The sequence below is a fragment of the Aplysia californica genome, unplaced genomic scaffold (assembly GCF_000002075.1).
Source record: "Aplysia californica isolate F4 #8 unplaced genomic scaffold, AplCal3.0 scaffold00312, whole genome shotgun sequence".
Classification (NCBI taxonomy): domain Eukaryota; kingdom Metazoa; phylum Mollusca; class Gastropoda; order Aplysiida; family Aplysiidae; genus Aplysia; species Aplysia californica.
The window spans coordinates 117,964-144,176 of NW_004797582.1; the positions used below are offsets into that span (position 1 = coordinate 117,964).

A 26,213-nucleotide genomic window follows, 5' to 3' on the forward strand; every position below is an offset into this window, starting at 1 on the left:
CAAAGATGATCCACCATCGAAAGATGAGTACATGGACATGGTGACCATATTGGACGGGGGTTCACGTCTTCACAAAATCCCCTGGAGGAAGAAAGAGCCCGTTTCCGTAATTTGTAATAGGTATGCTGAATATGTTAACAGGAAATATTCTAAGCCCATCGTGGAGTTTGATGGGTACGAGTCGGGCCCATCAGTAAAAGATGCCGCTTTCCTCAGGTGTTCTGCAGATGTGGTCGGACCAGCTGTTGTCTTCCCCAAAGAAATGCCATTGACCTCAAGCAAGGAACGCTTCCTTTCAAATCCAAGAAACAAACAGGAGTTCGTTCACCTCCTTAGAGGCACTCGGATGGCTCTTGGACGCCACTATCTTCACGCTGCTGGAGATACCGACACACTCTTAGTAAAAACTGCCATGGGGTATGCAGCAACCCACCCTGTAGCTGTCATTGGAGAAGATACAGACTTGCTCGTGCTCCTTTGTCACCATGCACAGCTCAGAAGCAGGCCTATTATATTCAGATCAGACAGAAAAGCTGGCGACAATCACAAAAGTTTAAACATCCAGAACCTGTTGGAGAAACTAGGTGTAGAATCGTGTCATTTTCTTCATGCTGCCAAAGGCTGTTATTTAACTTCGAGACTTTTTGGGCTGGGAAAAATGGTTCCAATGAGAAAATTGACAGATGCTCATTTTCGAAAGCGAGCTCATATTTTTTGCACAGCAGGAAAGACTCAGGAAGACATCAATGATGCTGAAGAAAGAGCTTTAGTCAGTCTCTACAATGGCAATGCTGCAGACACCCTTGCGCTACAAGAGGTTCTATGTAAATGTTGCATCATGTGCCACATCCGTCCAAATCCAATGCTTGCCGCCGACCAGTACTGCAGCCAAGTACCACAGTCTTCGGGTGTATCTTCTAGTGCAGGTATTCAAGACACAATGGGGATGGCAGCTGCACGATGATCACTTAGAGCCATGCACGACAGATATGCCACCTGCCCCACATTCTGTGTTGAAGGTGATTAAGAGCAGCTGTAGAACAGATTTTAAGTCCACAAATCGCACGTGTCGTCGCCACGGACTGGAATGCTCCATTTCCTGTGGAGGTTACATGGGTTTGACCTGCACAAATTGCCCATCACTTACTGAGGAAGATGATATCAGTTTCCTGGAGTTTCCTGACGGGCTTGATACTCTTGAAATACCGGACATGATGAACGTGCACGATCTACTGTTGTGAAATTCCATTTGGTGTGTTTGTGTTCCTATTTGGTCTCCAATTTTTTCAATATTACATATTCAAACAGCATTTTTGTCGAGCTTTCAAACGAGGTGCAACATGACTATGTTCTAAAAGATATTTTTTTAATAAAGTTGACCCCGATGGCGTCATGAGCTAAAAATAGCATTTCCCATTAAAGCGTGAATGTACATTTTTAGTATGTTGAAAGTGACCTAATTCTATGTACATCCCAATACTTTTTGTTTCTTTTGCAATTTTTTCCTATCTTCCTGTATTTTTGTCGTTCCTCTACTACATTATAATGCGTAACCAAAATGTGTGAGAGAAGCGGGAAGTGCTGTGAACAACAGGCCCAGAGAGTATGTAGCCTATATCTAAGAGTCTCAGATAGGCCTACCATTTTACTTGTGACAGAGATTTCAAGCATTTTATATAAACTTATGAAAAAAAGTTTTTAAATCCAGCCCCAATTGTTCTACAAAAATACGATTTAGATCTATAATCTAGATCTAGTTAAGACAAACTGATGCAAACTGCTATGGAAAGTATGGGTGACATTGATTCACCCGTTAAAGAGATATTTGAGGATAAGTTGCACCACGAAATGTTGACCGCACTATAATATAATGTGCTTATTAATAATAGGCCTATAATAAACTACTTTATGAGGTAGGCACGTTACGTTTGCAGTTTGCACTGCACATGTGTGCCCCACAAACACGTGTCCACAAACTGCCACAAAGCCAACAGCGACAAAGAGTTTTCCCACTTGTTACATTAAATTATTATTATTGGGCCTAACTTTGAGAGGTCGAGAGCTTGCCTATTGTTGCATTGAACTCAATGAACTGCGCCCAAGGAGCTTAGAAGTACTATAAACTCCTTGGCCTAAACCAGAGAGTATTTAATTATTTTAAGAGTCTCTGCCTAAACGCCTAAACCTAGGCTATACGTTCTCTGACCGCCTAGGCCTAAACCAATCAGTAATCAGATAAAGTACTGTTGACGGTCTCATTGGCATCAGCTGTTGTTGATAAATGAGCCATATTGGCGCGTGTTGCAAGATTCTTGCATTCGATAGATCTATTTTCTGATTCGTATTAATAACCCTACGCCTATGACCCTCTTACCATATTTCACTATTAGAAAAATACATTTATAATGGAGCATGGTTCATGTGTGAACAGTTGACGAGGAAAGGAGAATAGGACCACACATTCATTATATTATTAAGATAACAATAACGTTGGAAATCTGGCTTATTCGTCTTGCAAAACTTCTAAAAATAGCCACAGTGTTTACAACAATCAGCCTGTCGGTCGGTTTCCAACGTTTGTTTCACTTTCACTTCACGATTCGTGACCTCGAGTGTTATCAACCAGGATGTTATAAATTGTTAGGCTATGACCTGATTGTAAAGAGCTGTTTTCCGTTCATTTCATTTCCTGAAAGTTACTGGCAGATCGGTATAGATCTACTGCGTTTTTTTCTGTCTAGGCCTACACATTTCGGTCAAGATTCACAGTGGAGTGTCTGAAGAAAGCCAATCTAAAAATCTGCAGAAAATTCGACGAAAAGGTAGGCCTAGAGTAGGCTATGTTTTTGTTTTTAGAATTAAATCTAGATTTCTAGATCTATAATCTAGTAGATCTAGATCTATATTTAATATGGCTATGGTAATATAGATTCTAGATCTAGTATTAATGAGTATTATTTATTAGTCTCTTTGTCTTTGATTTTCTTGACACGGACTCGTCTTAGATACCCGAGCTTGTGTTGTTTGTTTATCCCATTCTTAGATCTAGAATCTAGAATCTAGATCTAGATCTAGATCTACATTTTGGAATGGGAATATTATTTGACAAACAAGATCATGACAATGTCTGGATAGGCATAGGTCTATAATATTGTAGATTTCCACGTGATGCAAACACAGTTGCCAGTGAAATTTGAAATGAGGTCAAAATACCACGTGAGATTATCCTTCTTCTAAAATGCAAGTTCAGTAATAAATAATAACACTAGATCTAGATCTATACTATTCCTAGCCTATGTACAATTTAATATATGATAATTATTTATAGAATATGGTAAAATACTTTTAACTTGTTGAGAGCTGTTGCTTTTATCATACTACCATGAGCCGTGGGACACATTCTTTAGTCTAGGTTTTTTGCTCTGTGACTGTGTCATGATATATTTTAAGATTTAATCAAATTTCTCCCATTAATAAGCTGATACCACTGACTATAACCGATAGACAGTATTCTGAAAGAGACAGAGAGAGAGAGAGAAGAGGGGAGGAGTAGATCTGTGTCTCCTCGTCACCCTTTGTTCAGGTTTTCCAATTTATTATTATGGTCTCTGGGCAGTATCTGTGGATCTGGGTCTATATACCTGCCTCATTCGCCTTCCATTTTTCTTGTGAGAGCAGGATGTTCAAAGCCTTTTTGTTGAGTTTTAGTGTCCTCTTAGAAACTTAATTTTTGATGATTTATCTACGGTTTAATTATTTTCACTTCCTAGTTTTTCTTTCGAAGTGGTAAGTACGGCTAGACTGCCAGTCTAGCCGTACTTAGATATCTAGGTCCTATTAAAACATTAGAAAACAGGAGGTTTAAAATACATGCACTTTCATTAAGGCACCTGGTTTCATGTCTCAAATACAAATACTTTAGGCATTGCAAACTAAAAATTTCATTTACAATTCAGTAGGCCTATTTTTTGTAAATGGTCAGTCTAGCCATCAATATTAAGTTACGGCTAGACTGATGGTCTAGCCGTCCTTAAGTACGGCTAGACTGGCAGTCTAGCCGTACTTATCTAGGTCCTATTAAAACATTAGAAAACAGGAGGTTTAAAATACATGCACTTTCATTAAGGCACCTGGTTTCGTCTCAAATACAAATACTTTAGGTACTGCACACTAAAAATGTATATTTACAATTCAGTAGGCCTATTTTTTGTAAATGGTCAGTCTAGCCATCATATTAAGAATAAGTACGGCTAGATTGCCAGTCTAGCCGTCATTAAGTACGGCTAGCCTCTTCCTTTTTCTTTAGTGAGCAGCTGGCCTTTTCATTCAGTAGGCTACTTCCTCATTTGATTTCATTTGTCCAGACTGGAAATTTTCATCTTTCTTGAATCCATGTTAGAAACCACTTTTCTGTTGCTTCTATTTTATTTTCGCATTTATAATCTTTGGTTATCGTCCAGTATTCACAGCTGTAGATGGGTTGACCACACATATATTGCCTTTTAGAACCCTCATAAATTATGATTTCTGTCTAGTGATTGAGATGTTTCTTTCAGGATTGGGTTATATACTTTGATTGATTGATTTAGTTTTGATGCGCTGGTTCTGAATTTGATATTACTTTAATATATGGATAATATGTGTAGTTTTCAGTGTACAAATTTTTAGGGGGGATGGGGATGCGGACGCAACAGTGTCCCTCTGGTGGGCAAGATGCAAAAAAATCAAGCACTGCCTCCTGGTTTTTTTTTGCCATTCAGCTGCCTGGATATGGTCTGCTATGCCTGCAACATGTCTCAAATTCAGAACCAGCATTACATCAATATTAATAAAATGAATTTGTGTGTGAAATTTAGCTAGAATCTAGCTGGCTACATAATTAATTCTCCATTTTTGAGTCATTTTTGTTGGAGAAAGAACCATTTTTGCCATCGCTCTACTTTTAAGAATGTCTGAAAATATTATCCCTATATCAGGGATGAACAAACTACATAATCCAGGTGCTAAGCATGGCCTCCGTAAATTTTCTGGGAATTACTATAAAAGGGAAACAAAATTAAACAAAGTGATCACATTTTTGTCTAATCATACAGTCAAACTTTTCCAAAGGGACCACCCATTGTTGAGGAAAAAAGTGATCACCTTGTATTAAGAAGGTCCTGTTGGACCGTGTCATTATTTTAAAAAAATACTTGTTGAGAAGTGGTCATTTGTACCCGTAATTGTCAAGAGTAGGTTCGACATACTTGAGCTGAGACCAGGTTTTGTGGAGTTCTCAAAGTCTGAGCCATTTTCTTAATTGATAAAAATAGTAAAGTAAGTTACCTTGACATGATGTCCAGTTTTACAGGGTTTCGTCTTGTCTTGTTCATCTGCATCGCCCTTGGTCTGAAAAGTTTGCCCACCCCTGGACTATAAGCCATATTATATGTAACTAAAGAGAGGGAGTTCATGTTTTTCTGAATTTCCTTTGTTTGCAAAGTAAAATTTGCATGCTAGAGAAGAAAGCCACAGAGTAAACTGTCACTCCACTGGCCTATGGAGAAAGTTTGTATACTGTCCTGCTTGATGAGAAACTCTGAGCTCCTCTTATTCAAGGATAAATGACATCTTACATCTCTGAACTGATGGTGGCTTCGGCACATACCGTATATATATAGCACTTTGATTTTATGTGTGTTTTCATATTATAATAACCATCATTTGTTGAAATGACTAAACTAGTAGAGTGCAGCGGCGACATTTCTAGTCACTCACCCCTTCTGACTGTTCTCTGTTACAGGCTGACAGTGAAAGAATTTGAATTTGGTTGCCTTACAAAACAAATCATGGAGAATGAAGAAATTGCGAGTGATGATTCTAATGAGTATGAGGAAGGAGACTCGGGATCTGATGATGTTGACTATTATCAGTATTATGCTATGGTAAGTCTTTGTTTCCAGAGCTGGTAGTAACGGAGTACAAGTACTCCGGTACTTGTACTTACGTTACAATTTTCGGTACTTTTACTGTACTCCGGTACATTTTTTAAACCAGTACTTTTACTGTACTCCGATACTTTTTATAAAAGTACTTTTGAGTACTTTTTAAGTACATTTTGAGTACTTTGGTAGCTTAATAAAAGGGTAAGCAGGCATTTCTGATCATAATTTACGGAACAAAAACCCGATCAACCGCCAAGAGTTAGAAGTTGAGATCAAAGAACGGCCCGTCGCCTCAAAGATCAGCCACTATCGTGAATGTGATCACAAGTGTTGTAAAACTCCATGAAACGGTACAGTGTTTGCTCCAGACGGGATCACACTGAGGTGTGAACTGACCGATGCGTTTCTTTTCCCCAAACATCGCACTCGCATCTGACCTCACCACCTAAACTTACATCACTCCCTGGGTGGGTAGGGCCTATACGTTCGCTCCAGGCGGGATCACATCAAACTGTGAACTCTTCCCTGACCATTGAAAGCAGTTTTTCCCGAATTTGGGAGACAACCTGAATTTTAATTAGTGTGGTCACATCGTAATGGTGCGTAACGACAAAGGAGGTGGGGGGGGGGGGGGACTCAATCAGAGATGGAAAGCTAAAATTGTTGGACAGGTAAAGGGGAGGGGCAACTGGATAAACGTAGATAAAGATCTCAAGACTCAGGATAGGCTAATGAGTGTGTATATATAATATTATTTATGGCATGCCTCATGCCACTGTGATTTGTAATCAAGGTTGACCACTCTTTGCTTGCCATATGTCATAAATCCACCCAGGGGTCACGTCAGTTCATGGGTCACTGTAGATTCTTCCTTGGCTTCATTGGCTAAGATCCCATATTTTCCTTGCTTCCGAGCACTGGGATCTTAGGCGGAGACTACTGCAGTAGAGAATCTTTGGTTACCGGTACACTACACTTACTAGACTCTAGGAAACTATTGTCTTTTGGTTTGCCGTTGGCGCCGTGGACTACACAGTGTGACCAAAATCTGTCAGACCACTATAATCAATTGAAGCTGAAACTGTGTTCTCAATGTGTATCTAACAATTTTTAGGCTGCCTAAATTTCTTTTAAACTTTTTTTGGGTGGTTTTTGCTTAAGGCTACATTGATTCCTTGAGGATTTGTTAATGAAGAATTCAATGCGCTTTTCCATTTCTATGCGGGCCATTTTCATCAATTTTATGTTTTCTTAAGAGCAACTTTGTATCTACATTTTTCAATTTGGATACTCTTTCTGTGGAACTTTCCAACCTCTAGGACTGACTTACATTTGATCACATTGTCTTGCTCAAACAAGTTCTATTCATAATAGCACTTACCCACTAGTTGCGTCTGTTCGTTTGGGTTGTTTTTTGTTCAACTTCACGGACCATTTCCACCGTTCAGTGCGTACATTGTATATTCAAATGCTTTGTATACTGTTTACATTTTTAGTAATAAATAGCGTAATTTGTCAAATATACTGGATAAGTTATAAAATATGATATTTTGCATAAGCGCTGAAGTGTTTTAGCATATTAGCAGAAAGTACTCAAAATGTACTCGTAAGTACTTTTTTAAAAAAGTACTTGTACTCAAGTACATTTTATAGGAAAGTACTTTTACTGTACTTAAGTACATTTTTTAGATTGTACTTAAATTTGTACTTAAGTACTTTTTTAAAAGTACTTTAACAGCTCTGTTTGTTTCCTTTTTTTGGTGTTGCAATTTTGAATTAATTTTTTAAAAAATGTTTTGTTTCAATCCTTTAATTATTATTTTTAAAAAGAAAGAATATAATCTTATAATGCTCATCATCATTGCAAAGAAAAATGTGTGTCAATTGGAATATAAAATCTATTTTATAATGTATTAATATGGAAAAATAGTCATGTTAAAATTTTAACAATTGAAATGAATCTATCTTTTGGGAGAGAGTGATTTGTTATTCTGGCAAGTATTCTTATGTTAACTCAACTGTATTTATTTTGTTCCCACATTTAGGGTAAATTCAAATGTATTATGATGGATTTTCACATAGATTCTCTCATGTTTTGGATCCAGATTGTGAAATGTTTTGAAGAGTCATTTGTAGTTTAAAGTTTGTACACGGTTAGCTCTTTCTGCTTCAACAGCTTTTAGCTTGCTTTTTTGGGTGTAAGAAAGAGCTGGCTTTTTAATGGGGCAAAACGTCCGTTTCAACACGTCTGTTCCTTTTTGTTTTGTAGAGCTTAGATGACCCTCCTGGCTTACCAAAGGTCTGCCCCCAGCTGAAGAATGACATGGATATGCTTACTCAAGTTCTCTCACCCAAGGCCTTAGAGTTTCGGTAAGCAAATTTTTTCCCCTCCCAATGTATACTGTTTACTTTCTTTTTGTGTTGACAAGATACAGTTGAACGAACCTGCCTTGGCGGCCACTCTATAAGACGGCCACTTTCCATTTCCCCCCTTGCATTTTTTCTATATAATTTCACTTTGTAAAACAGCCACCTGTCCAACACGACCACAGCCACCATATTTTAACACCCAACCCCTATCACACCAAACAATAACACCTGCCTTAGACGGCCACCTTAGTGACTCCATTACGTTTTGTCATGAATTGTGCATTGGCCCCTGGCGTTGTGGGTGAGCCGTCATAATCCAATCACCTGTCGTTGCTGTTAGGTAGTTCCCTCCAACCGATCATGTTGCGTTGACCCCTCCCACTGTTGACCAATAGGTAACAAATTTTCAGCTGCTGGTGAGGTAAGCTTGTGATCCCTCATAGATAACCCATAAGCCCAGAACTCATACACAAATCGTAAGTGAGATGGATGGTCACTATTTACCCAGTCTATAACAAAGTAACAATGAACGTCAACATGAACTTTTGACCGAAGCTTCGTTCGCTCTCCGAGTGGTGGTGACCCATGTGTTTGTTTTCACGTGGCACTCAGTTTTCCTCTTTTTGACACATTTCATTTGATTGTCTCCCTTGCTCGACAAAATCAGCCACAAAATAAAAAAACAAAACAAAATACAAACCAACAACTACAACAACAGTGCAGCTACTTTCGGTTGGGACCTCAGAAGGGAATGGTTTGTTTTTTTCATCTTGATCAGTCCTACCTAAAATGGCCACCTGTCTTTATACAGCCACTTTTCTCCTTGAAAATGGGTGGCTGTCTTACACAGGTTCGACTGTATTTCAGTTTTACTGAGGACAAAATTGAAAGAGATATATAGTTTCTTTTTTGTTGGTTTGACTCTGTAGATCTACAAGATGATAATGTAGCATGGAAAAAAATAGTTCTCCCTTTAAGTAATGCAGAAGCTTAAATAAATCTATGTTTGAATGTTGAGCATAGACCATGATGACAGAAAAATGTCGAGATGTACATCTTCATTAATCCATTGGTAAGAGATAGTTCTAAATAAAGGATCCAAAGTGTCCTTTCCAAATCTCTGACGTAGAGAATCCATCTGTTCTTATTTTTGATGTAGTTGCAAAAACTCACTGAAGATTTAATAGTATTGTATGCCCCCTCTGTTCAGAGTACCAAAGCATGGCTAATATGGTGAATGATGTTACATGTATTTTTGAAAAAGATGTTAGCATGTGACCTATTACACATTAAGGGGGGAGATACACCTGATAAGACTGGCGGCACGAAAAAATTCACCAAAAATTCATTTTTCAATATTTTCAATTACTTTTTTCTTTAAATTGCAGCTGAGATACCAAGCTTTAAAATGAGAATAAGTGCTTTTGAATATAACTTCAGAGAAGGTGGTAAAAATGCAAAACCATGAACAAGTTGAAATTTCACAATAAAAAAGGTAACATAATTGCGTGCATGATTCTGAACACAAATGTAGGAATTTCAAAACAACATAAACAAACTAAGTAAATGAGGTACCAATGCATCTCTTGTCTGTTGTAGATTTTCAATATACTTATTTTTTAAAAATATATCAGCCCTAAAATGTCAGCTTTTTTTCCCCTCAAAATTCTGTGATATCAAGAGTGATGAAAATAAAAGTATGCAGAATATAAAAAATCTAAAACAGACAAAAGGTGGCAAAAACAATGAAGAAGAAATGCTGAAAATTTGAAGGAAATCTGTAAAAAAATAAGGGAGATATCATGCGCGCAACCTCTAAAACTGCAGATTTTCGGAGAAAATCGACAACCAAAAATTTGCACTAACCTCGATAGTGCAGCTTTTATCATGCTCTCATTTTGAATGTTATCTTACAGCTTCACCAAGACTGCTTTTTATTTTCTGATACGATGGCTTTGTCACTGGTGGAGGCAAGTTCATAATGCCACAAAAAGTCTGCAGGGCAGTTAGGCCACATCCAATGTACGGCATTGCAAGAGCAATCCGTCTATTTATCGAGTGATTGATAAGTCCACTAGACCCACTTGACCACCTTTTAGCTGCCACAGAAGGGTCAGAAAAGAATGGCTCTGAAACTTTACACTTTCTGTTCTCACAAATGAAATGAAAGACACTCCCCTACCCATTTCGCTTTTCTTCAACGAGCCTCGCCGTGCTATGACAATGTCGGCAGACAGGATCCGAGGTTTCGGAGAATGTCAAAGTCTATAATTCTATAACCAGAGTCATTTTCTAGATTTAGATCTAGATCTAGATCTCCCCCCTCAGAATCAGAATTATCACTACTAGATCTAGATCTAGAGCAGTCTTTGTCACCGCTATAGAGGCTTTCTAACTTGATCTTTGATCTGCTGTAGGTTGGAGTGGTTGGAGCATAATTTCTATTTTGATCTGGAGTCTGTACGTTGATGCTAGAACTAGTCTACTAATCGAGTCAGACCCATTTGATCTGGACACATCTTCTTACCCCACTTCAGATAACCTTTTTTTTCGATGCAAACTGATTGTTACTTTTGAAGAAGCCTTTCCTCTTCTTAGGTCTGGTTCCACTGGGCCTAGGCATTTTCAACTTCACAAGAACTCAAAGCAAGACACTTTCTCATTTTGTTCTCACGCTAAAGGTGTGCGAGTAACGAGTCCAGGCTCGAGTACTCGAGTAATACATGCGGCGAGTCCAGACTCGAGTCACAAGTAAATTACTCGAGTAAGGACTCGAGTAAGGACTCGAGTCCAGACTCGAGTCTGTAGGGGAAAAACAGAAAAAAGGAGAAAAATTTGGTTTTTAAAAAAGTTAAGAATTGATAAAAGAAAAATTCTGATAAGCAATTTTTTAAAACTGAAGGAAAAGGAACAAAAAAAAAAAAATACCCCTTCCCCAAAGGAAAAAATCGAACCCCCCCCCCCCCCAGAAAAAAGCAAAAAGGAAACCACTGTTAGAAACCCACGATGTCCAATCAAACTTCTTTCTTTTATGAAGTGCATTGTCTGAGGTTTACAGATTGTGTACATTTTATTCTTACTGTTGTAACAAAGAATTATTTAAAAAAAATAAAAAATAAGATAAGATAAGATGAAGACTACCTCTATTCTAGCTTAGTTGTTAAACAGTTGTAAGCTTCTCACTCACCCGGGGTGAGAGAGCGAGCCTTTTGGCTATTCTCTTCATGTGTGCGTTTACCGTGATGTGATACCCAGTGTAAACCACAGAATTCTAGATCTACACTTTTTAAAAAATTGAATTCTGTCGTGTAAACAAACGTTCCAGTCCTCTTGTGTTAAAAACATGCAATTTTATCTGCGGGCATTGAAAGAGAGAGAGAGAGAGGAGTAGCCTAGATATAGCGAGAATTCTGGGCAAAACAAAATTCCGATTAGGGTAGTTCGGCTCTATTCTAAAAGTGAAACAGCCGTAGCATCATTGTAGACCACCAAATTAGTTTTACTTTTGTGTTATAATATCATTTTTTTAAAAAGGGGTTTGTCTATTTAATCATCCTCACCGATAGGAAGTATTCAGAAATTAGGAACACCCGGTTTTGTTTCACAGCGGGTGAGAATAGCCAACACTGGCTAGTCTCACCCGGGGTGAGAGGTCGATCACATTTTTATTCTCACCTGGGGTGAGAATAGCCACTTCCTAAGATAAAATAAAATAAATACGGTATAAACAGCATATGTCTAGAATTGCCATAAGCCTACTCAAGCTCCCTCCTAGGAATGCACTCTATTTTCTGTCCGATATTCAACAAAACCTTTTTTGAAACCCACTAAAATTCCCTTTCGGGATACTATTACTCGAGTAATAACTCGAGTCTTAAGAGCCGTGGGACTCGAGTAATTACTCGAGTAATTACTCGAGTCCAGAGCAGATACTCGAGTCGGGACTCGAATCTTAATATGCTGGACTCGCACACCTCTAGTTTCAAGTGTTTTGTTTCGCTTCCCAATGTTTACAATGTTGAATTTCAGCCTTGAAAGGGAGTAGTTCATTATTTGGAACAATTTTTGACAATGCAAATAGCGCAGCTTTCCCCTACAAAATCAAAAATGTGGCGTCTGTGGCCTAGTGGTTAGGCTCTCGGACTCGCAACCGTAAGGTCGTGGGTTCGAATCCCGTCAAGGGCCCGACGTTGTGTCCTTGGGAAAGGCACTTTACACGAATTTTCCTCACTTCACCCAGGTGGGAATGGGTACCCGGCTATAGACAGCGAAAGATCTTGTCAGTTTGTTAGTGTTTGAGCGCTTAATCGGCTGCTCGCACTGTATGCTTCCCGGGAAGCTGAGCATGTTTGGGAGTGTTCTATGGTCTGCTGGGGTAATAATATAGTGTAAAGCGCATAGAGCCTGCTGTTGAGCGGGGATATGCGCTATACAAATGCTATCTATTATTATTATTATTATTATTAAAACAAACTCGTTGCTAGGGTAAACACAGTAAAAATCACATCAACTGCTTACACCTAGGTTCAGAAAAATATTTGTAAAATAAAAACTAATTAACAGATTCTGAAAATTTAAAAACAAAGTAAACTAGAATAATAGCCGCTCCCCATTAACTAGAAATGAACCACTAATTCGTGATTCGGTAATTTCGCATTTTATCAGGTGTATCTCCCTCCTTAACAGACAAGATGTCTTTTATCATGGCATCTTGTGGCAGAGTTTGAACTGCAATGCTTTTTTTTCAATGACAGTAAGATCAAAACGATTTTGTCCCTTCCATACTTTATTGAATTAAATAAAATTCACATTTATTGTTAACCATAAAGGAAATGTTTGCGCATATGCCTCTTACAGATTTTTGTTCTTCTATTTTGCTTTGAGAGTTGTCTGTTTCAACCTTATTTGCTTACCATACAGTCCAATCTGTCGAAGATGACCTCCCATTGTCGAGGAGAAAAATGGTCATCTTAGAACCTCAGACAGATGGTTCTCTTGGACAGTTTTATTCTATTTTTTTTTTTTATGAAAGGGTGGAAGGTGGATTTGATTGTTCTTTACTGGTCCATTCATTAGTTTAATTTGCTTTGATTATAATAATTTGTACAACTGCTAATTTTTTCGTATGGCATGTTTTTTTTCCAGATCATTTGATGACATCAATGAAATGGATATAGATATTTTTGTATCAACTGCGAGCTTGGAGGTAAATATTTTGTGCTTGTACATAAAAGTATATATTTTTTTGTGCCATGAGTAATTAAGTGGTTTTCATATTTACATTGTGGTGACTAAATTTTTCCCCTGTCTGTTCTCTCTTTCCTACCAAGCCACTGTCTCCATTTATACGCTTTTCAGTTTAAAAGAATTGACAATTATAGGAGCTGAGTGCCCTTTACAGAGCTGTAAAGTTGTTTGAGTGTTGAGACCATTGAAGTTAATGTTTGCCTCTTATAGGACCAACCTAAGTGGGTAAAGAGCCTTAGAAACTCGCCATACAACCCAAATTGAAAAATGACCTTATTGTGGATTTGAATCTGCACCATACTCAGCCTGATACCAACTGAGTTTGTGAAATGTCCCTTTTTTTAGTTTCAGTTTGTGGAGTCAATAAGTGAGCCTTAGTCAGAATTTGCCCCGTGTCATCCACCCTAGCCTTGTTTTCGCTTATTTGCATGTGAATAAAGAGATGCAAAGGGGGGCTCTTGTGGCCTAGAGGTTAAGGTGTTCGCCTCTCATTCAAAGGTCCCGGGTTCGAATTCGGGTAGTGACCGAAAGATTTTCTTCTCTAAAATTGTCTCCTTTTACCCCCTTTCCTGCTCTCAAGCAATGGTCTGTCGTCTGCTTTTGTCTCCACTTTCTGCCCCCACCCCCTCACCTCCTTTGTCTCCTCCTCTAGGCTCCTGACTCTTTTTGCAGCCTTTCAACTGCTACCCCTTGGCTGCTTCTTACTGCTGTCTTTCAGCCACACCCCTGATTTTCTGGTAGGAAAGGTCTACACCTAGCCTTCTCGAACAAGGGAGAATAATGTTGAAGGTCTTGTGTGCAAGCTATACACGTTAAAGATCCCTTGGGGGTCTAAAATTGATGAGAGTATGCTTTGGCCGCCACCTGGGCAAAATAAAAAATTTCCTACCAAATAAAAATGTTTAATGTGTCCCGCACGCTCATATGACCTCATGCAGTTGCGAGCGCTGTAAAACACTTATCTAAAAAAAAAGAAAAAAGAAATGCAAATCAATGCAATAACAATTGGTCAGAGCCGTGAAGAAGCAAAACAGAGAAACACTTGGAAAAAGGAATAGTACTTCAAAGTAGAACCTATCAGTGGCGCCCTCCAACTACTCAGTCTAGTTACTTGAAATGTTGGCAGAATAGGTACAGAACTTTTAGGCCAGGAAAGAGTGAAGTATATATTTTTTTAGACTTTTATTCTTTTGTGTCAATCTGCCCCTTCATTTATTTTTCTACACTCAATTTTCACATGTTTTTTAAAGTGCCAGGTAAAGATATGTTGGAACACATTTACCCATTTTCTAAATTTGTACAGGTTGTCTAAAGATGCAAAGATCTGCATGAAATATTGTCAATAGCTATAGTCTGGGTGATACTTTGAAGGCACCTCATTCAGAAACTATTTCATATGAAGAAGCATGACAAAATATAGACTGCATCTCTTTCTCTCTCTCTCTCTCTCTCTCTCTCTCTCTCTCTCTCTCTCTCTCTCTCTCTCTCTCTCTCTCTCTCTCTCTCCCTCCCATCATCCCCCTCCTCTCACTCTCTCTCTCCCACCCCCCCCCTCCTCTCACTCTCTCTCTCTCTCCCATCCTCCCCCTCCTCTCACTCTCTCTCTCTCTCCCATCCTCCCCCTCCTCTCACTCTCTCTCTCTCTCTCTCTCTCTCTCTCCCATCCTCCCCCTCCTCTCACTCTCTCTCTCTCTCCCATCCTCCCCCGCCTCTCTCTCTCTCTCTCTCTCTCCCATCCTCCCCCCCCCCTTCCCCTCTCTCTCTCTCTCTCTCTCTCTCTCTCTCTCTCTCTCTCTCTCTCTCTCTCTCTCTCTCTCCCTCCCATCGTCTCCCCCCCCCCTCTCTCTCTCTCTCTCTCTCTCTCTCTACATTGTAGTTTGTGGCAAATTTGTATGGTCTTATCTGTTATATTTTATTTCCTTTTTGATTAACATATGTGGCTTTGTTTTTGGTCTTCTTTTTATACTTCTGTGTGTGTTATTACAATTTATAGAAAAGCGTGGCAGAAGCTTGGGGTCTTGTCTACCAGGAGCCTGTGGTTGTTCGTCTGTGTTTGAACCAGAGATTGTATCTGGAGGCAAATGGTAAGCATAATCATATTCTCTTTGCTAAGGGTCACTAGACTAGTGATTGACATTGCTGTACAAAAAGTAGAATTTAAATTTTAATGTGAAACTTACATTCAAAAACTGTCTTTGACGGGCTTGTATGTTTTGCTAGAGACAAAAAGCTCTTTTTCCCCTCGACGTCTTAGAGGTACAAGAGGACGGGTAAAGTAAGAAAGTAAGCAAGCATGTTTTGGATTGGTGTTTTTTTGTGTATGAAGTCTTTGCTTTGACAATGAAACCATGTAGGAAGGGTTTTGGAAAAACTTGAAAAAGAAAAAAAACCCGGCAATTCAAATGTCTGGCCACTAAATTTCGTGTTGTTATCCTTTCAGCGTGTGTAAGTGTTTTCTCTTACTTTGCTTTTGAAATAGAAAGCATGTGATAGAATTGTTAGCAACAAGTCTGTCGACGAAATTTTTATTTGGTATCCTGTTTTTGTCCTCAAACTTTTTTTTGTGTACACTGAGAGTAGCAGTGTGGTTTGCAGCAGTGCGGTTTGCAGATCACGTTCTGTTTTGCTTGAGTATGAATTGAACCGTTATATTGTTACTTACATTACGAAAGGAATAAGGACTTTTGAAACCCATTGAGCACCGCCTTCCTAAATTTACAGGACCTGATCTTCCTTTGGTTGATTCATGTTTGTGCTTGGGTCCACAGGATAAATAATGACTGTTTAGAGCTTGTTTCCATATAACAATTTTTGTGTGTTTTTCTCAAAATAGTTGATTTCATTAATCTTTTCTCTTTCTCTTTTTCTTTTAGATATTATGAAGATTGAAGTATTACAGAAGTCATGTTCAAGTTCCGTAGTCCTTTCACAGCTTAAAAAGTAAGTATACAATTATAATGTAATATGTATGGTAAAATTTGTTTTATAGCCAAACTTGTTATGTAAGACGTTTGCTTTTCAAACAAAACTTTACCCAATGGTTCTTTAAAAAAAAAAAAAGTGTAATTTCAACTCAATGTTGTGTTCTTAATTTTTGCTTGAAAAGAAATAGTGGTGGTAGAAATAAGGATGTCATTGTTGGGGAGGGTGGGGGGAGGGGGTGTTTGTGTATTAACAAGTAGAAAAAAATGTTATTCCTGTTCAATAAGCTTGTTTAAACAAATTTTTTTTTGATGCAACATATTTTGTGACATGAAACTCTCCTTGGTGGAGCCTGTTAGATGAATCACGTTTCTCCTTGTTTTTTCTTTAAGGATTATTGAAACATTCTGTCGAGAGCAGTTTTCAAAGTTGGATAACGAAGCAGTACAACATGCTGTCAGCAAGACTCTACCTCAGACTGCATGGTTTGTACATTGTTTTACAATTTGCTACTCATGTCTAGATGTGTAGTGTATTTTTTAGTATATGCCTGAAAAGGCAGGACAAACTACAAATTAGCACTTTGTTGTTAAAAGTTTGGATTCATAAAGAGATTGGCATTATGTTATGACTTGAGGCTTTCCGCTATTTGTTTTTATAAATATTGCTAAAGACGGACACAGGCATGCACACTTATATGTATATCATTATTGTTGCAAGAAAATCACGTAAATGTTTTGACTTTGAAATTGCAAGGTGAGTAAAAAACATCAGATTAACCCATTTTTTCTTCTGACATGGAGATTGTGAATAAACAAATAACTTTGGTACACCAAAATAAAACTTTGAACTGTAATAACTTGTTCTTGATAAATGTTTGTCTTTGGGGTTTTGTGGTGTATTGAGGGCACAATTTTTTTCATGCTTGTGTTCAGTATTTTATGCAAGAATCAGCAGAGGGATGCGTTTTGCATGAGTTGAAAACTCTAACAAAAATTATATTGTCCTGTTGGTCAAGGTCATTGACTTATTTTTAGCAGTGTTACATGATGTTGCAATGAATCACTTTGTTGCCAAAATAAAGGGCGGATGAATGGTAGTCTCCCTATAATGCAGTACTTCTTTACCTGTAGCATGCCTTTGATGGTGCAGATTTTTAGTTGTTTCAGCAGTTCCTCATTATGCAAGTACCTGAAAGTCAAGAAGTTAAGAAGTTGGAGCTTTCAAGAGCTGGTGTTGGACATTTTTTTGTGTTGTGGGGGGGTGGGGTGGAGAAATAAAACAGGCATAGTTGTGTTTTGTTTATTACTGTGAATTTTCTTACACGTATTGTTTATCAAATCTAGTGGCAAGGACAACTCTCTGGCTGAGATTTTTCAAATGGGCTTTAGACTGGAAGATGCTCAGGCTGCCTTTACGGTGGCTGAAGGTGATAAGCAGAAAGCTGTCGAGCTGCTTTTGACAGGGTTCAGGTGAGTTGGTTTTAATGTTTTGTGTATTCTGTCTGAAAACAGTATTTTGTTAGCTAAGGTGATTGACCTTCATCTAAATTTAGAGAGATAAAGAACCAGTGCCTCCAATACAAAACATTAAGTTTATTTTACATTTTTCTGAATGCATAATGATTATTGTGTTGTAGCTGATTTAACATGGGTTTGAATTGAAAGTGAAGTAGAACGAGTATCTGCAATACCAGTCTGAGTTTTATTTTAGTATTCTATGTAAAAGTAAGCTTTCTGCTGTGTTAGTATCCCTTGAACGGTTAATACTGTTCCTTTTGTGTACAATTGTGGTTTGACTGAATTTCTGGTCTTTTCGTAAAGTCTTACTTTTCTAGAAAAGTTTTTTGTCCACATGTCTGTCGTTCGTGGCAGTTGTGATATTGTACGTCATTTACATTTATATTCCCAGAGTGGAAAGTGAACTGTATGTGCAACCGCATACCCCTGTGACATCAGACCCAAAGGAAATCCCTAGTTTGGAGAGAGGTTTTCTTCTTCAGGTGGGTATATCCCTTAGCATGAACTCACATCGTGCTGTTTATGTGGTTTTTAAAAATGCATTAGATAAAAGAATTATGTATTTAAATCCAGGTTTTGCAGTGAAAAACGCAGTTGATTAGATTTTGGCTGTAATTTGATGATTACAATGTCTACAAATTTGTATTGTGTAGCCTACAGCTGTTATGAATATTTCTAGCAGATGTGGTTTATCAGTTTTGTTGAGAAAGGAAGTATGCTTTTGAGTCCTTTTTACTAAAGATTTCTGGGTTACTTTCTTAGAGTAATGGTTATTTTGAATTCTGTACTAGTATTGTAATTGAAGTGCCTAGCTTCCAGCTCATATAATCTGAGGTATATTGGGAGGGGGGGTCAAATTTTAAACTTTTTTTTTTCTTTTTTGGGTGTGCGAAGTCATGTTAGCATTCTATTATAATAATTTTGCATGCCTGTTAGCTTATTCGTGCCTTCAGTACTGGTTGCAATGACATAATGTCTTTGGTTTTGTGAAGTTTGTCCCTTGTTATTTTGAAGGGGTTTCTTTACAGATTGTTATGAAAATTTAGAGTGTGAATTTTTATTTCCATGTATCTTGTCATATGATGGTCTGTTCTGCACATGATGGCAAATCTTGCTTGACTTTGTATAAATAAATAAAATTCATTTTTTGTTTCTGTGTCCAGCTTCATGACTTTGTGCAACAAAGAATGAAAACTCTGAACGAGTTTTGCCCAATTTGTGACAACAAGCATGATGTTACAAGGCAGTCCATGTTGAAGGTATGTAGCTCCTGATAATTAACGTTTTTAGTCTAATCTATTGGAGGCTTCATCCTTTTTGCTGCTGGATGTAGCCCTGCACAGCTGCCCTCTGTCTTGCTGCTTCTTCCTTGCTGTATGTTTTTTGTCTGTGTCTTAAGTGTCACTCCGTTCACCTCTTTGCTTTTCTGTCATCTGAAGGTCTTGCTGCATTCTTATGTACTGCTTTCTCTCTCTCTCTGTATTGTCAGATACACAAGGCAGTGAGAAGTCATTGCCATGCTAGTCTGTCCTTGGCCACTCATTCTATCTTTAACATATTTAAACCCTGGCTGATTGCTTCATGTTTGGTTATACTCCTATAACTGCAGTAGGTCCACCTCTTCGTCCTGCTACATGCCCAGCCTGTTTCCCCTTTTGTTTCAGTGCCTGTTCCTGTTCTAAAACATCTGTGATATCTGTTTTTTATCTAACTCTTTAATCTTATATTCGAAGCTCTCTTTTGATATGAAGCCTGATACTGACAATCACATCACTAAATTAGTTATTAAAGAAATTTTTTTAAAATAGGTGCACCGATTCTGAAAGTTCTTCACCTAATGAAAGAACTGCCGGAAAAAGAGACGCTGTGCAGATACTTTCTTCTTTAGTCTAATAAGGCTCGTCGTTTTTCGTTCCAAGTACTCTTAGACCAGTTTGTAGTTTTCTAGCAAGGGCCTACCACCTCAGAGGCAAATCTGTACTGTTGAGGGCCAAGTATCACTAAGTAAAACCGATCACTACTGACTTGAATTTTATTTTATTGATGATCTAACATTAACAGTTTTTGGTCTAACAAAATCACATATATATAAAGGTACCAAAAGTCGGATTTAGACCATTTTGAGTTAATGATTGTACCTTATAGGAAATTCAATGCTGAACACATTGATTACATTTTTTTTTTATATTGCACATTTTGCAAGGGAGAGTATAAAGATATAATTTTTAGAAAGTGAGCTTTGAAGTTTAACAAACCTGAGACCACATACAAACTTGTAAAAATAACCCTACAGATGATTCAGTTGTTTCTAATGTATTTATTCATGAAAAATTCATTTCCAATTTGGCATTCAGTTTACATCCATATCATGATTAGAATTAAATGATAAAACATAACAGGGAAGAGAAAGAAACATGCTTCAAAAATAGATTTTATCACGTTTTAAAAGCAGTTTTCAAAACTTTTTGTTTTTATTACCCTAACCTTACAATAATTCAAAATAAAATATTTAAAAGTAACATCCATGAAAACCCTTTGAACACATTGTGAAAAAATTGAACTTTTAGTTTTTTTGTTTTTTTGTCGATACACATTTTCATTTTTTTTAAAGTGGGTTTTTTTGGTGTTTTTTTTTGGTCATTATCAGCCTGTACCTCGAAACGGTCTTGGTACCTTTATCCAGATGAACAAACACACACACACACACATACACACACACACACACACACACACACACACACACACACATATGAATATATTTTCTAAAAAAATCTCACTTTAAACTTTTGGAAATTGTTGATCTCTAACAAGTAGTGTGCTAATCTCATATAGATCTATGTGTGTATGCCTAAAGAAAGGTATCAAAATCAAAAGTTGGATTTTAACCATTTTCAGTAAGGGTTGTACCCAATAGGACATTCAATGCTGAACACAGTGGTGTTTTAATTTTTGAGATGTCTCAAGTAGTTTTTTAGATATTGCACATTTTGCGAGGTAGGGTATAAATATCTAATTTTGAGAAAATTAGCTTTTAAATTTAGAACACTTACAAACTTGAAAAAATTGATGGTTTAATTGTTTCTAATGTATTTATTCATGGAAAATTCGTTTCCAATTCCGCATTCTGTTGACATCAATATCATGATTAGAATTCAATTGTAAAACATAGCGGGGAAGAGACAACATGCTTCAAGAACAGATTTTAACACCTTTTAAAAGCAGTTTTCGTTATCTTTTTTAAAACACACCCAATACTCAAAATATTTCAAAATAAAATATTTTGAAGTCAAATCAATGAAATGTGTTTAACATAAAAAATGGTGGAACTATCATTTTTTTAATGGAAACCCGTTTTGGTCAAAAAAGTGATTTTTTTGGTCATTATCAGCCTGTAGCTCAAAATGGTCTGTGGCGACTTTTGGTACCTTTCTTAGGCTCACACACATATTCTCCCTTTTTACTTATACTTATACCATTTTTATAGTTCCAGGTATATTAATTTTATAACGGTATTGCCAGTTGTTTGTTTCTGCCTAATTGAACTCAAAATTTGATGTGTGAGCCAATCTGAAAAAAACCCAACCCAACCTAGCATGGATTGAGTGTCACTTTTCCTCAATCCATGACAAAAAATACAAAAGTAGTGTTGTATAAAAATAAGACTTTCTGCCTGAGAAACGAGCATATTTTTTACTATTTGAAAAGAAATTGACCAGAGTTCACAATTTTATCCTATAAATGTCAACAATTTTTGTAAAGCGCTGTCTTTATTAGGTCCGTAGGAGTTAGATTATGAAGAAGATATCAGAACAATTCTGGCAGAAATAAGTTTGTCACAGTTTGAGCTTTCAATAGCCCAGTTCCACTTGTGGATGGGTGCAGTTTGCAGGCTTCTATTTTGGTTTCATCATGTTTTGTTTGTGAAACCTCATATGACTTGCTACCCACTGTAAAGGCTTGTGAACAAAAACCAACAGATGCACATTTTTAATGTAGTCCTTTTGAGAATGGCTCACATACTTGGGTCATGGATTTGTGTGTCTTGTTCTCAATGTTATGTTTTTTTCTGCTTTGTTTGTTGAGTTTTTTGTTGTGTTCCTAATTTTCACAGACTTACTACGTCGATGACCCGCAGATCTTTGAGGTACTCTCCATCAGTATTGAGGTCAACTTTACTTAAACAGATGCTCTAGCGCATGTGTAAAGAGCTTGGGATCAATAACCTTACGTGACCCAGCTTTTAATGTAGAAGCTCTGGGTGAAAATGGTGAAATGGTATAGGTTTAACACCCTTGCCAACATTAGTAAGTCATTGAAGAAGCAGGACCTCTGAGTTTCATGTCCATATCTGAAAGGAACAAGCCATATTGGTAGTTCGTGTAAAGTGCCTTTCCCAAGGACACGAGGTCAGACTGAGCAGAGGCTTGAATCCCAGAACTAGGGGCGGGCACGAGACGAGACGAGTCTCGTTTCTCGCGAGTAACGGCCTTCCCATCACTGCCCGGGCACTAAACTTCTGCTCGGTACCGAGACGTGATACTGCCCGTTGGCTTGACATAACGAGTAACGGTAACGAGAGTGAGAGGCGAGAAATGACAACGCAGACAGTGCCACCCATCACCGTGCCGTCCTGTGTGGGAAACTGAAAGGGAGGGGAAAGGGTGGCGAGACGAGGCGAGTGGGGAGTTGATCAGGGCCTAGGCCTAGGTTGTCTCCCTACCTTCCTTCACCGCCTGCGCCAGCGCAACAGGGCTAGCCTAGTTTCTAATCTAAGTTTAGATCCCCGCCACGACGGTCTTCTCGCTTAACGAGCTGCTCGTTCTGTGGGGCGAGAAGAGAAATCTCGGCCACGGCCGGCCTTCTTGCTGAACGAGTGGCTCGAACTGTGGGGCGAGAAGAGAAATTGGTCACGAGACGAGAAGCATTGCCCGAGACACGAGACGGGCAGTATTTCTCGTTCTCGGGACCGGTCTCGGCGAGAAATAGGTCAGTCGGTCTTCTCGCTCGGGAAGGAATAAGCGCTACCCGCCCGTCTCTACCCAGAACCCTTAATCTCACAATTATAGGTTCATTAGCTTAACGACTAGGTTACCTACCAATGCCACCTAGAAGCTCTAGGATGATTGTGTGGTTTCTTGTTGCAGTACTTTCATAAAGAAGTCCTAACTAATTAATGCCTCTTGTTTCTTGCACAACAATGTATTTAATTTTCATTAGTGCATGAAACTATCAAAGCATTCCACTGAACCAAAACGTTTTCGTACTCAGGGAAGAACACGTAAGCAGCTATCACAATATAATCGTGGGTGGTTGGCGGGTGCTCTGGTGTGGTTTGCTTCTTCTTTCCTATCAAATCTATCGTCTTTATCTCCCCTTCTGGAGGGTGCTCTGGTGTGGTTTGCCTCTTCTTTCCTATCAAACATCTATCGTCCTTATCTTCCCTTCTTCTTTTTTATGTTTGTTACTCTCATGTAACACCTATAATCTTCTGGCACTCGTATGACCTTATGCAGTTGCGAGCGCCGTAAAACCTCTACTAAAACTAAAAACTTATCCCCCCTCCTTTTTTGTATGACGTTATTGTGTTGCAAGTGCCGTAAAACTCTAACTAAAACTAAAACAATATAATCAGTGATGATATGCACATCACAATGTGAACATAGAATTCTATGATTAAGAAGGACTAGCGTTCTCAAGATGGCATTTCAGTAAGTGTGTTTTTCAATGAATTTTAAATTTTACATCTGGCTTTGTATTCGTATTACGATGTGGAAGAGAGTTCAGGATAGATGAGAAAAGGAACTCCCAGTGAGTTTTAGACTTCCCTTCATAGGTGCCCTCATGCGAGAATGATCTCCTGATCTTAAGAGATCTTGGTGGAACATACATTTTAATGAGGCTGCTCTAATAGGTCACATACCAATAGATTTGCCACAGCATCAGCAAAACTGGGTCTGAACCTCAGCAGGGGGACGACAAAGGTTATGAAGGTTATGAGAGCCAACACGATAAATAGGGTCCCAACTGGCTTGCTTGTGAAGTAATCGAAAAAATAGACCAATAGACTCATTCACCAGTCTGAAAAGTGTTGTTGGGAGACTGGAAGAAACATGTATATGCTAAAATGTGAATGGGAAAGTTGAGCCTTTGTTTTTTGAAAAGTCCACTTGAACTGAAAGTTTTAAGCTGATTTTCATTAAAAGCCCTGATTTGAAATAAATTGAATCATTAACACAGTACCCTTAGAAAGGACACAGAACCAAAATGGAAAGCCGAGGCGGCTTTTTTGCTACTGAAGAATACCTCAAACTCAAGTAAACTCGAACTGCAGACCACACTTAGGACGTTCAGCACAACATTGAACCGGTATTGTTTGTTCAGAGCAGTGACATACAAGATATTATCGACATCTATAGATATCAGGGTAATATAAAAATCGTGAGCCCTCGGGATATTAGTAGAGCCAATATGATTACCGAAGAAATCTTAAACCATGGTCTTTATAAAATTTTAAAAATTTTTATTACGATATTCTTTGAATACTAACTTCTTGGCTGCAACACCTGTCTCTCTCCCCCCCCAAGCCAGGCTACTTTCCCCCCCTCCACCTCCCCAACCCTTGCAACCCTGTGTGCTTCTTGGTTGAGTAAACCCATCTTGACACTCGACCTCTTCCTCTATCCCCCCCCTCTCTCTCCTGGTCTCTCTCTCTCTCTCTCTCTCTCTCTCTCTCTGTCTGTCTGTCTGTCTCTCTTTATCTCTCTCTCTTTCTCCTTTTCTATCTCACCCTCTACCTATCTCTCTCGCCCTCTTAGGAACAATAACTCAGATGTTGGAGAAAATGAGGCGCAAGAGGAGATATTTTAACACGGGCAGTAATGAAAGTTTAGCTTACATTGATTTTTAGATGGGGACCCCGATGTCGCTGGTTATATCTAATCTAAGACACATTGACGTTTTGGCCTGGCAGTTCTTGGGGTTCCGATGCATTAACCTTAGTCCGAATATAAGGCGGGTCACTCAGAGGCAACATAGTCTTTTCTTCCACACGAAGAACAAGTCTCATTTTGAGTAAATAGCGACACGCCGACAAAATAGTGGTCATTTAATACGGGTGGGAGACTGAATAGATAGAAAGGAACAACGGTGGAAAGAAAAAAAAGTAGGATCCACGGAAGCGGACTCCAAGTCCAAGCACCAGCCCAAAGCCTCAGGGAGAAATTATACGTAGAATCGTGGTGAAATCAGACACTCGTCAAAATCATGCAATCGAAGAAATCGAATTTTTTTAACTTACCCTTAGAGCAATTTTTAAAAAAATTGTTGTTTGGCTCAATACTTTTCATGCTTATGTAAAAACACAGTTCTGTGTGGATTTTCTGAAAAATAATGTTGATCAAAATCACTAAATAAAAAAATGTAAATTTGGCCGCCATTTTCTAGCTATTTTTCCCCGGACATCAAGTGATCCTCACAAATATCTTAACTTCTATTCAAGAAAGATGGATATTTTTTCATCAAAAGCAAGACAAATGTAAAAGCTTTAAAATGGCACCAGTAACTCCATAAACCACAAAAACTGACGAGCGATGATTCCACCACGTCGTGGCGTAAACTCTGAGAGTTGTTTGTCAAAGTTCAAATACTTACAAATAAATTATGTAGTATGTCCTGTGAAGCATAATTGTATAGGTTGTTTTAGAGGAGTTTTTTTTACGGCGCTCGCAACTGTATAAGGTCATATGAGCGCCAGAAGATTAGAGGTGTTTCAAGAGAGTGACAAACAAACAAAAAAAAGAAGGAGAGGAGTTAAGGAAGACAGACGTTTGTTAGGAAAGAAGAAGCAAACCACACAAGAGCACCCGCCAACCACCCACGCATAATTGTATGATATTGCGTAGCATAATTAGAGTTCAAAAGCAATCTATCTATCTATCTATCTCTCTCTCTATCTATCTCTCTCTCTCTCTCTCTCTCTATCTATCTATCTGTCTCTTTATCTATCTATCTATCTATCATTCTATCGAATATCTATCTATCAGTGAGTCTATCTATTCATTACTATTTTATAAAAGATTTACTCAAAAGAGACAGACGTCTTTTCAGTGCATGACGTAGTATTGGGAGAAATACGACCAATGATGTCTGGGGGAAAGGTGTTTAGAGTAAGTAAAGCTTATTACAAATGAACCGTAATCAATCTTTCTCCTTTTATTCCTATATTCCCCCT

At 38.2% G+C, this 26,213-nt stretch overlaps 1 protein-coding gene across 1 annotated transcript in view; it reads left to right on the forward strand.

Moving 5' to 3' along the window:
• Nucleotides 1–2,421: 2,421 nt before the first annotated feature.
• Nucleotides 2,422–26,213, forward strand: part of LOC101855879 (protein mono-ADP-ribosyltransferase PARP6) — a 38,870-nt gene continuing 15,078 nt past the window's right edge. The window contains exons 1-10 of the mRNA XM_005102080.3: nucleotides 2,422–2,822; nucleotides 5,783–5,924; nucleotides 8,194–8,294; nucleotides 13,440–13,500; nucleotides 15,535–15,625; nucleotides 16,415–16,481; nucleotides 16,856–16,948; nucleotides 17,810–17,935; nucleotides 18,375–18,465; nucleotides 19,147–19,242. Coding sequence (XP_005102137.1) covers nucleotides 5,829–5,924; nucleotides 8,194–8,294; nucleotides 13,440–13,500; nucleotides 15,535–15,625; nucleotides 16,415–16,481; nucleotides 16,856–16,948; nucleotides 17,810–17,935; nucleotides 18,375–18,465; nucleotides 19,147–19,242 — 822 coding nt within the window. The 5' untranslated portion in view covers nucleotides 2,422–2,822; nucleotides 5,783–5,828. The remainder of the gene's footprint in view (nucleotides 2,823–5,782; nucleotides 5,925–8,193; nucleotides 8,295–13,439; nucleotides 13,501–15,534; nucleotides 15,626–16,414; nucleotides 16,482–16,855; nucleotides 16,949–17,809; nucleotides 17,936–18,374; nucleotides 18,466–19,146; nucleotides 19,243–26,213) is intronic.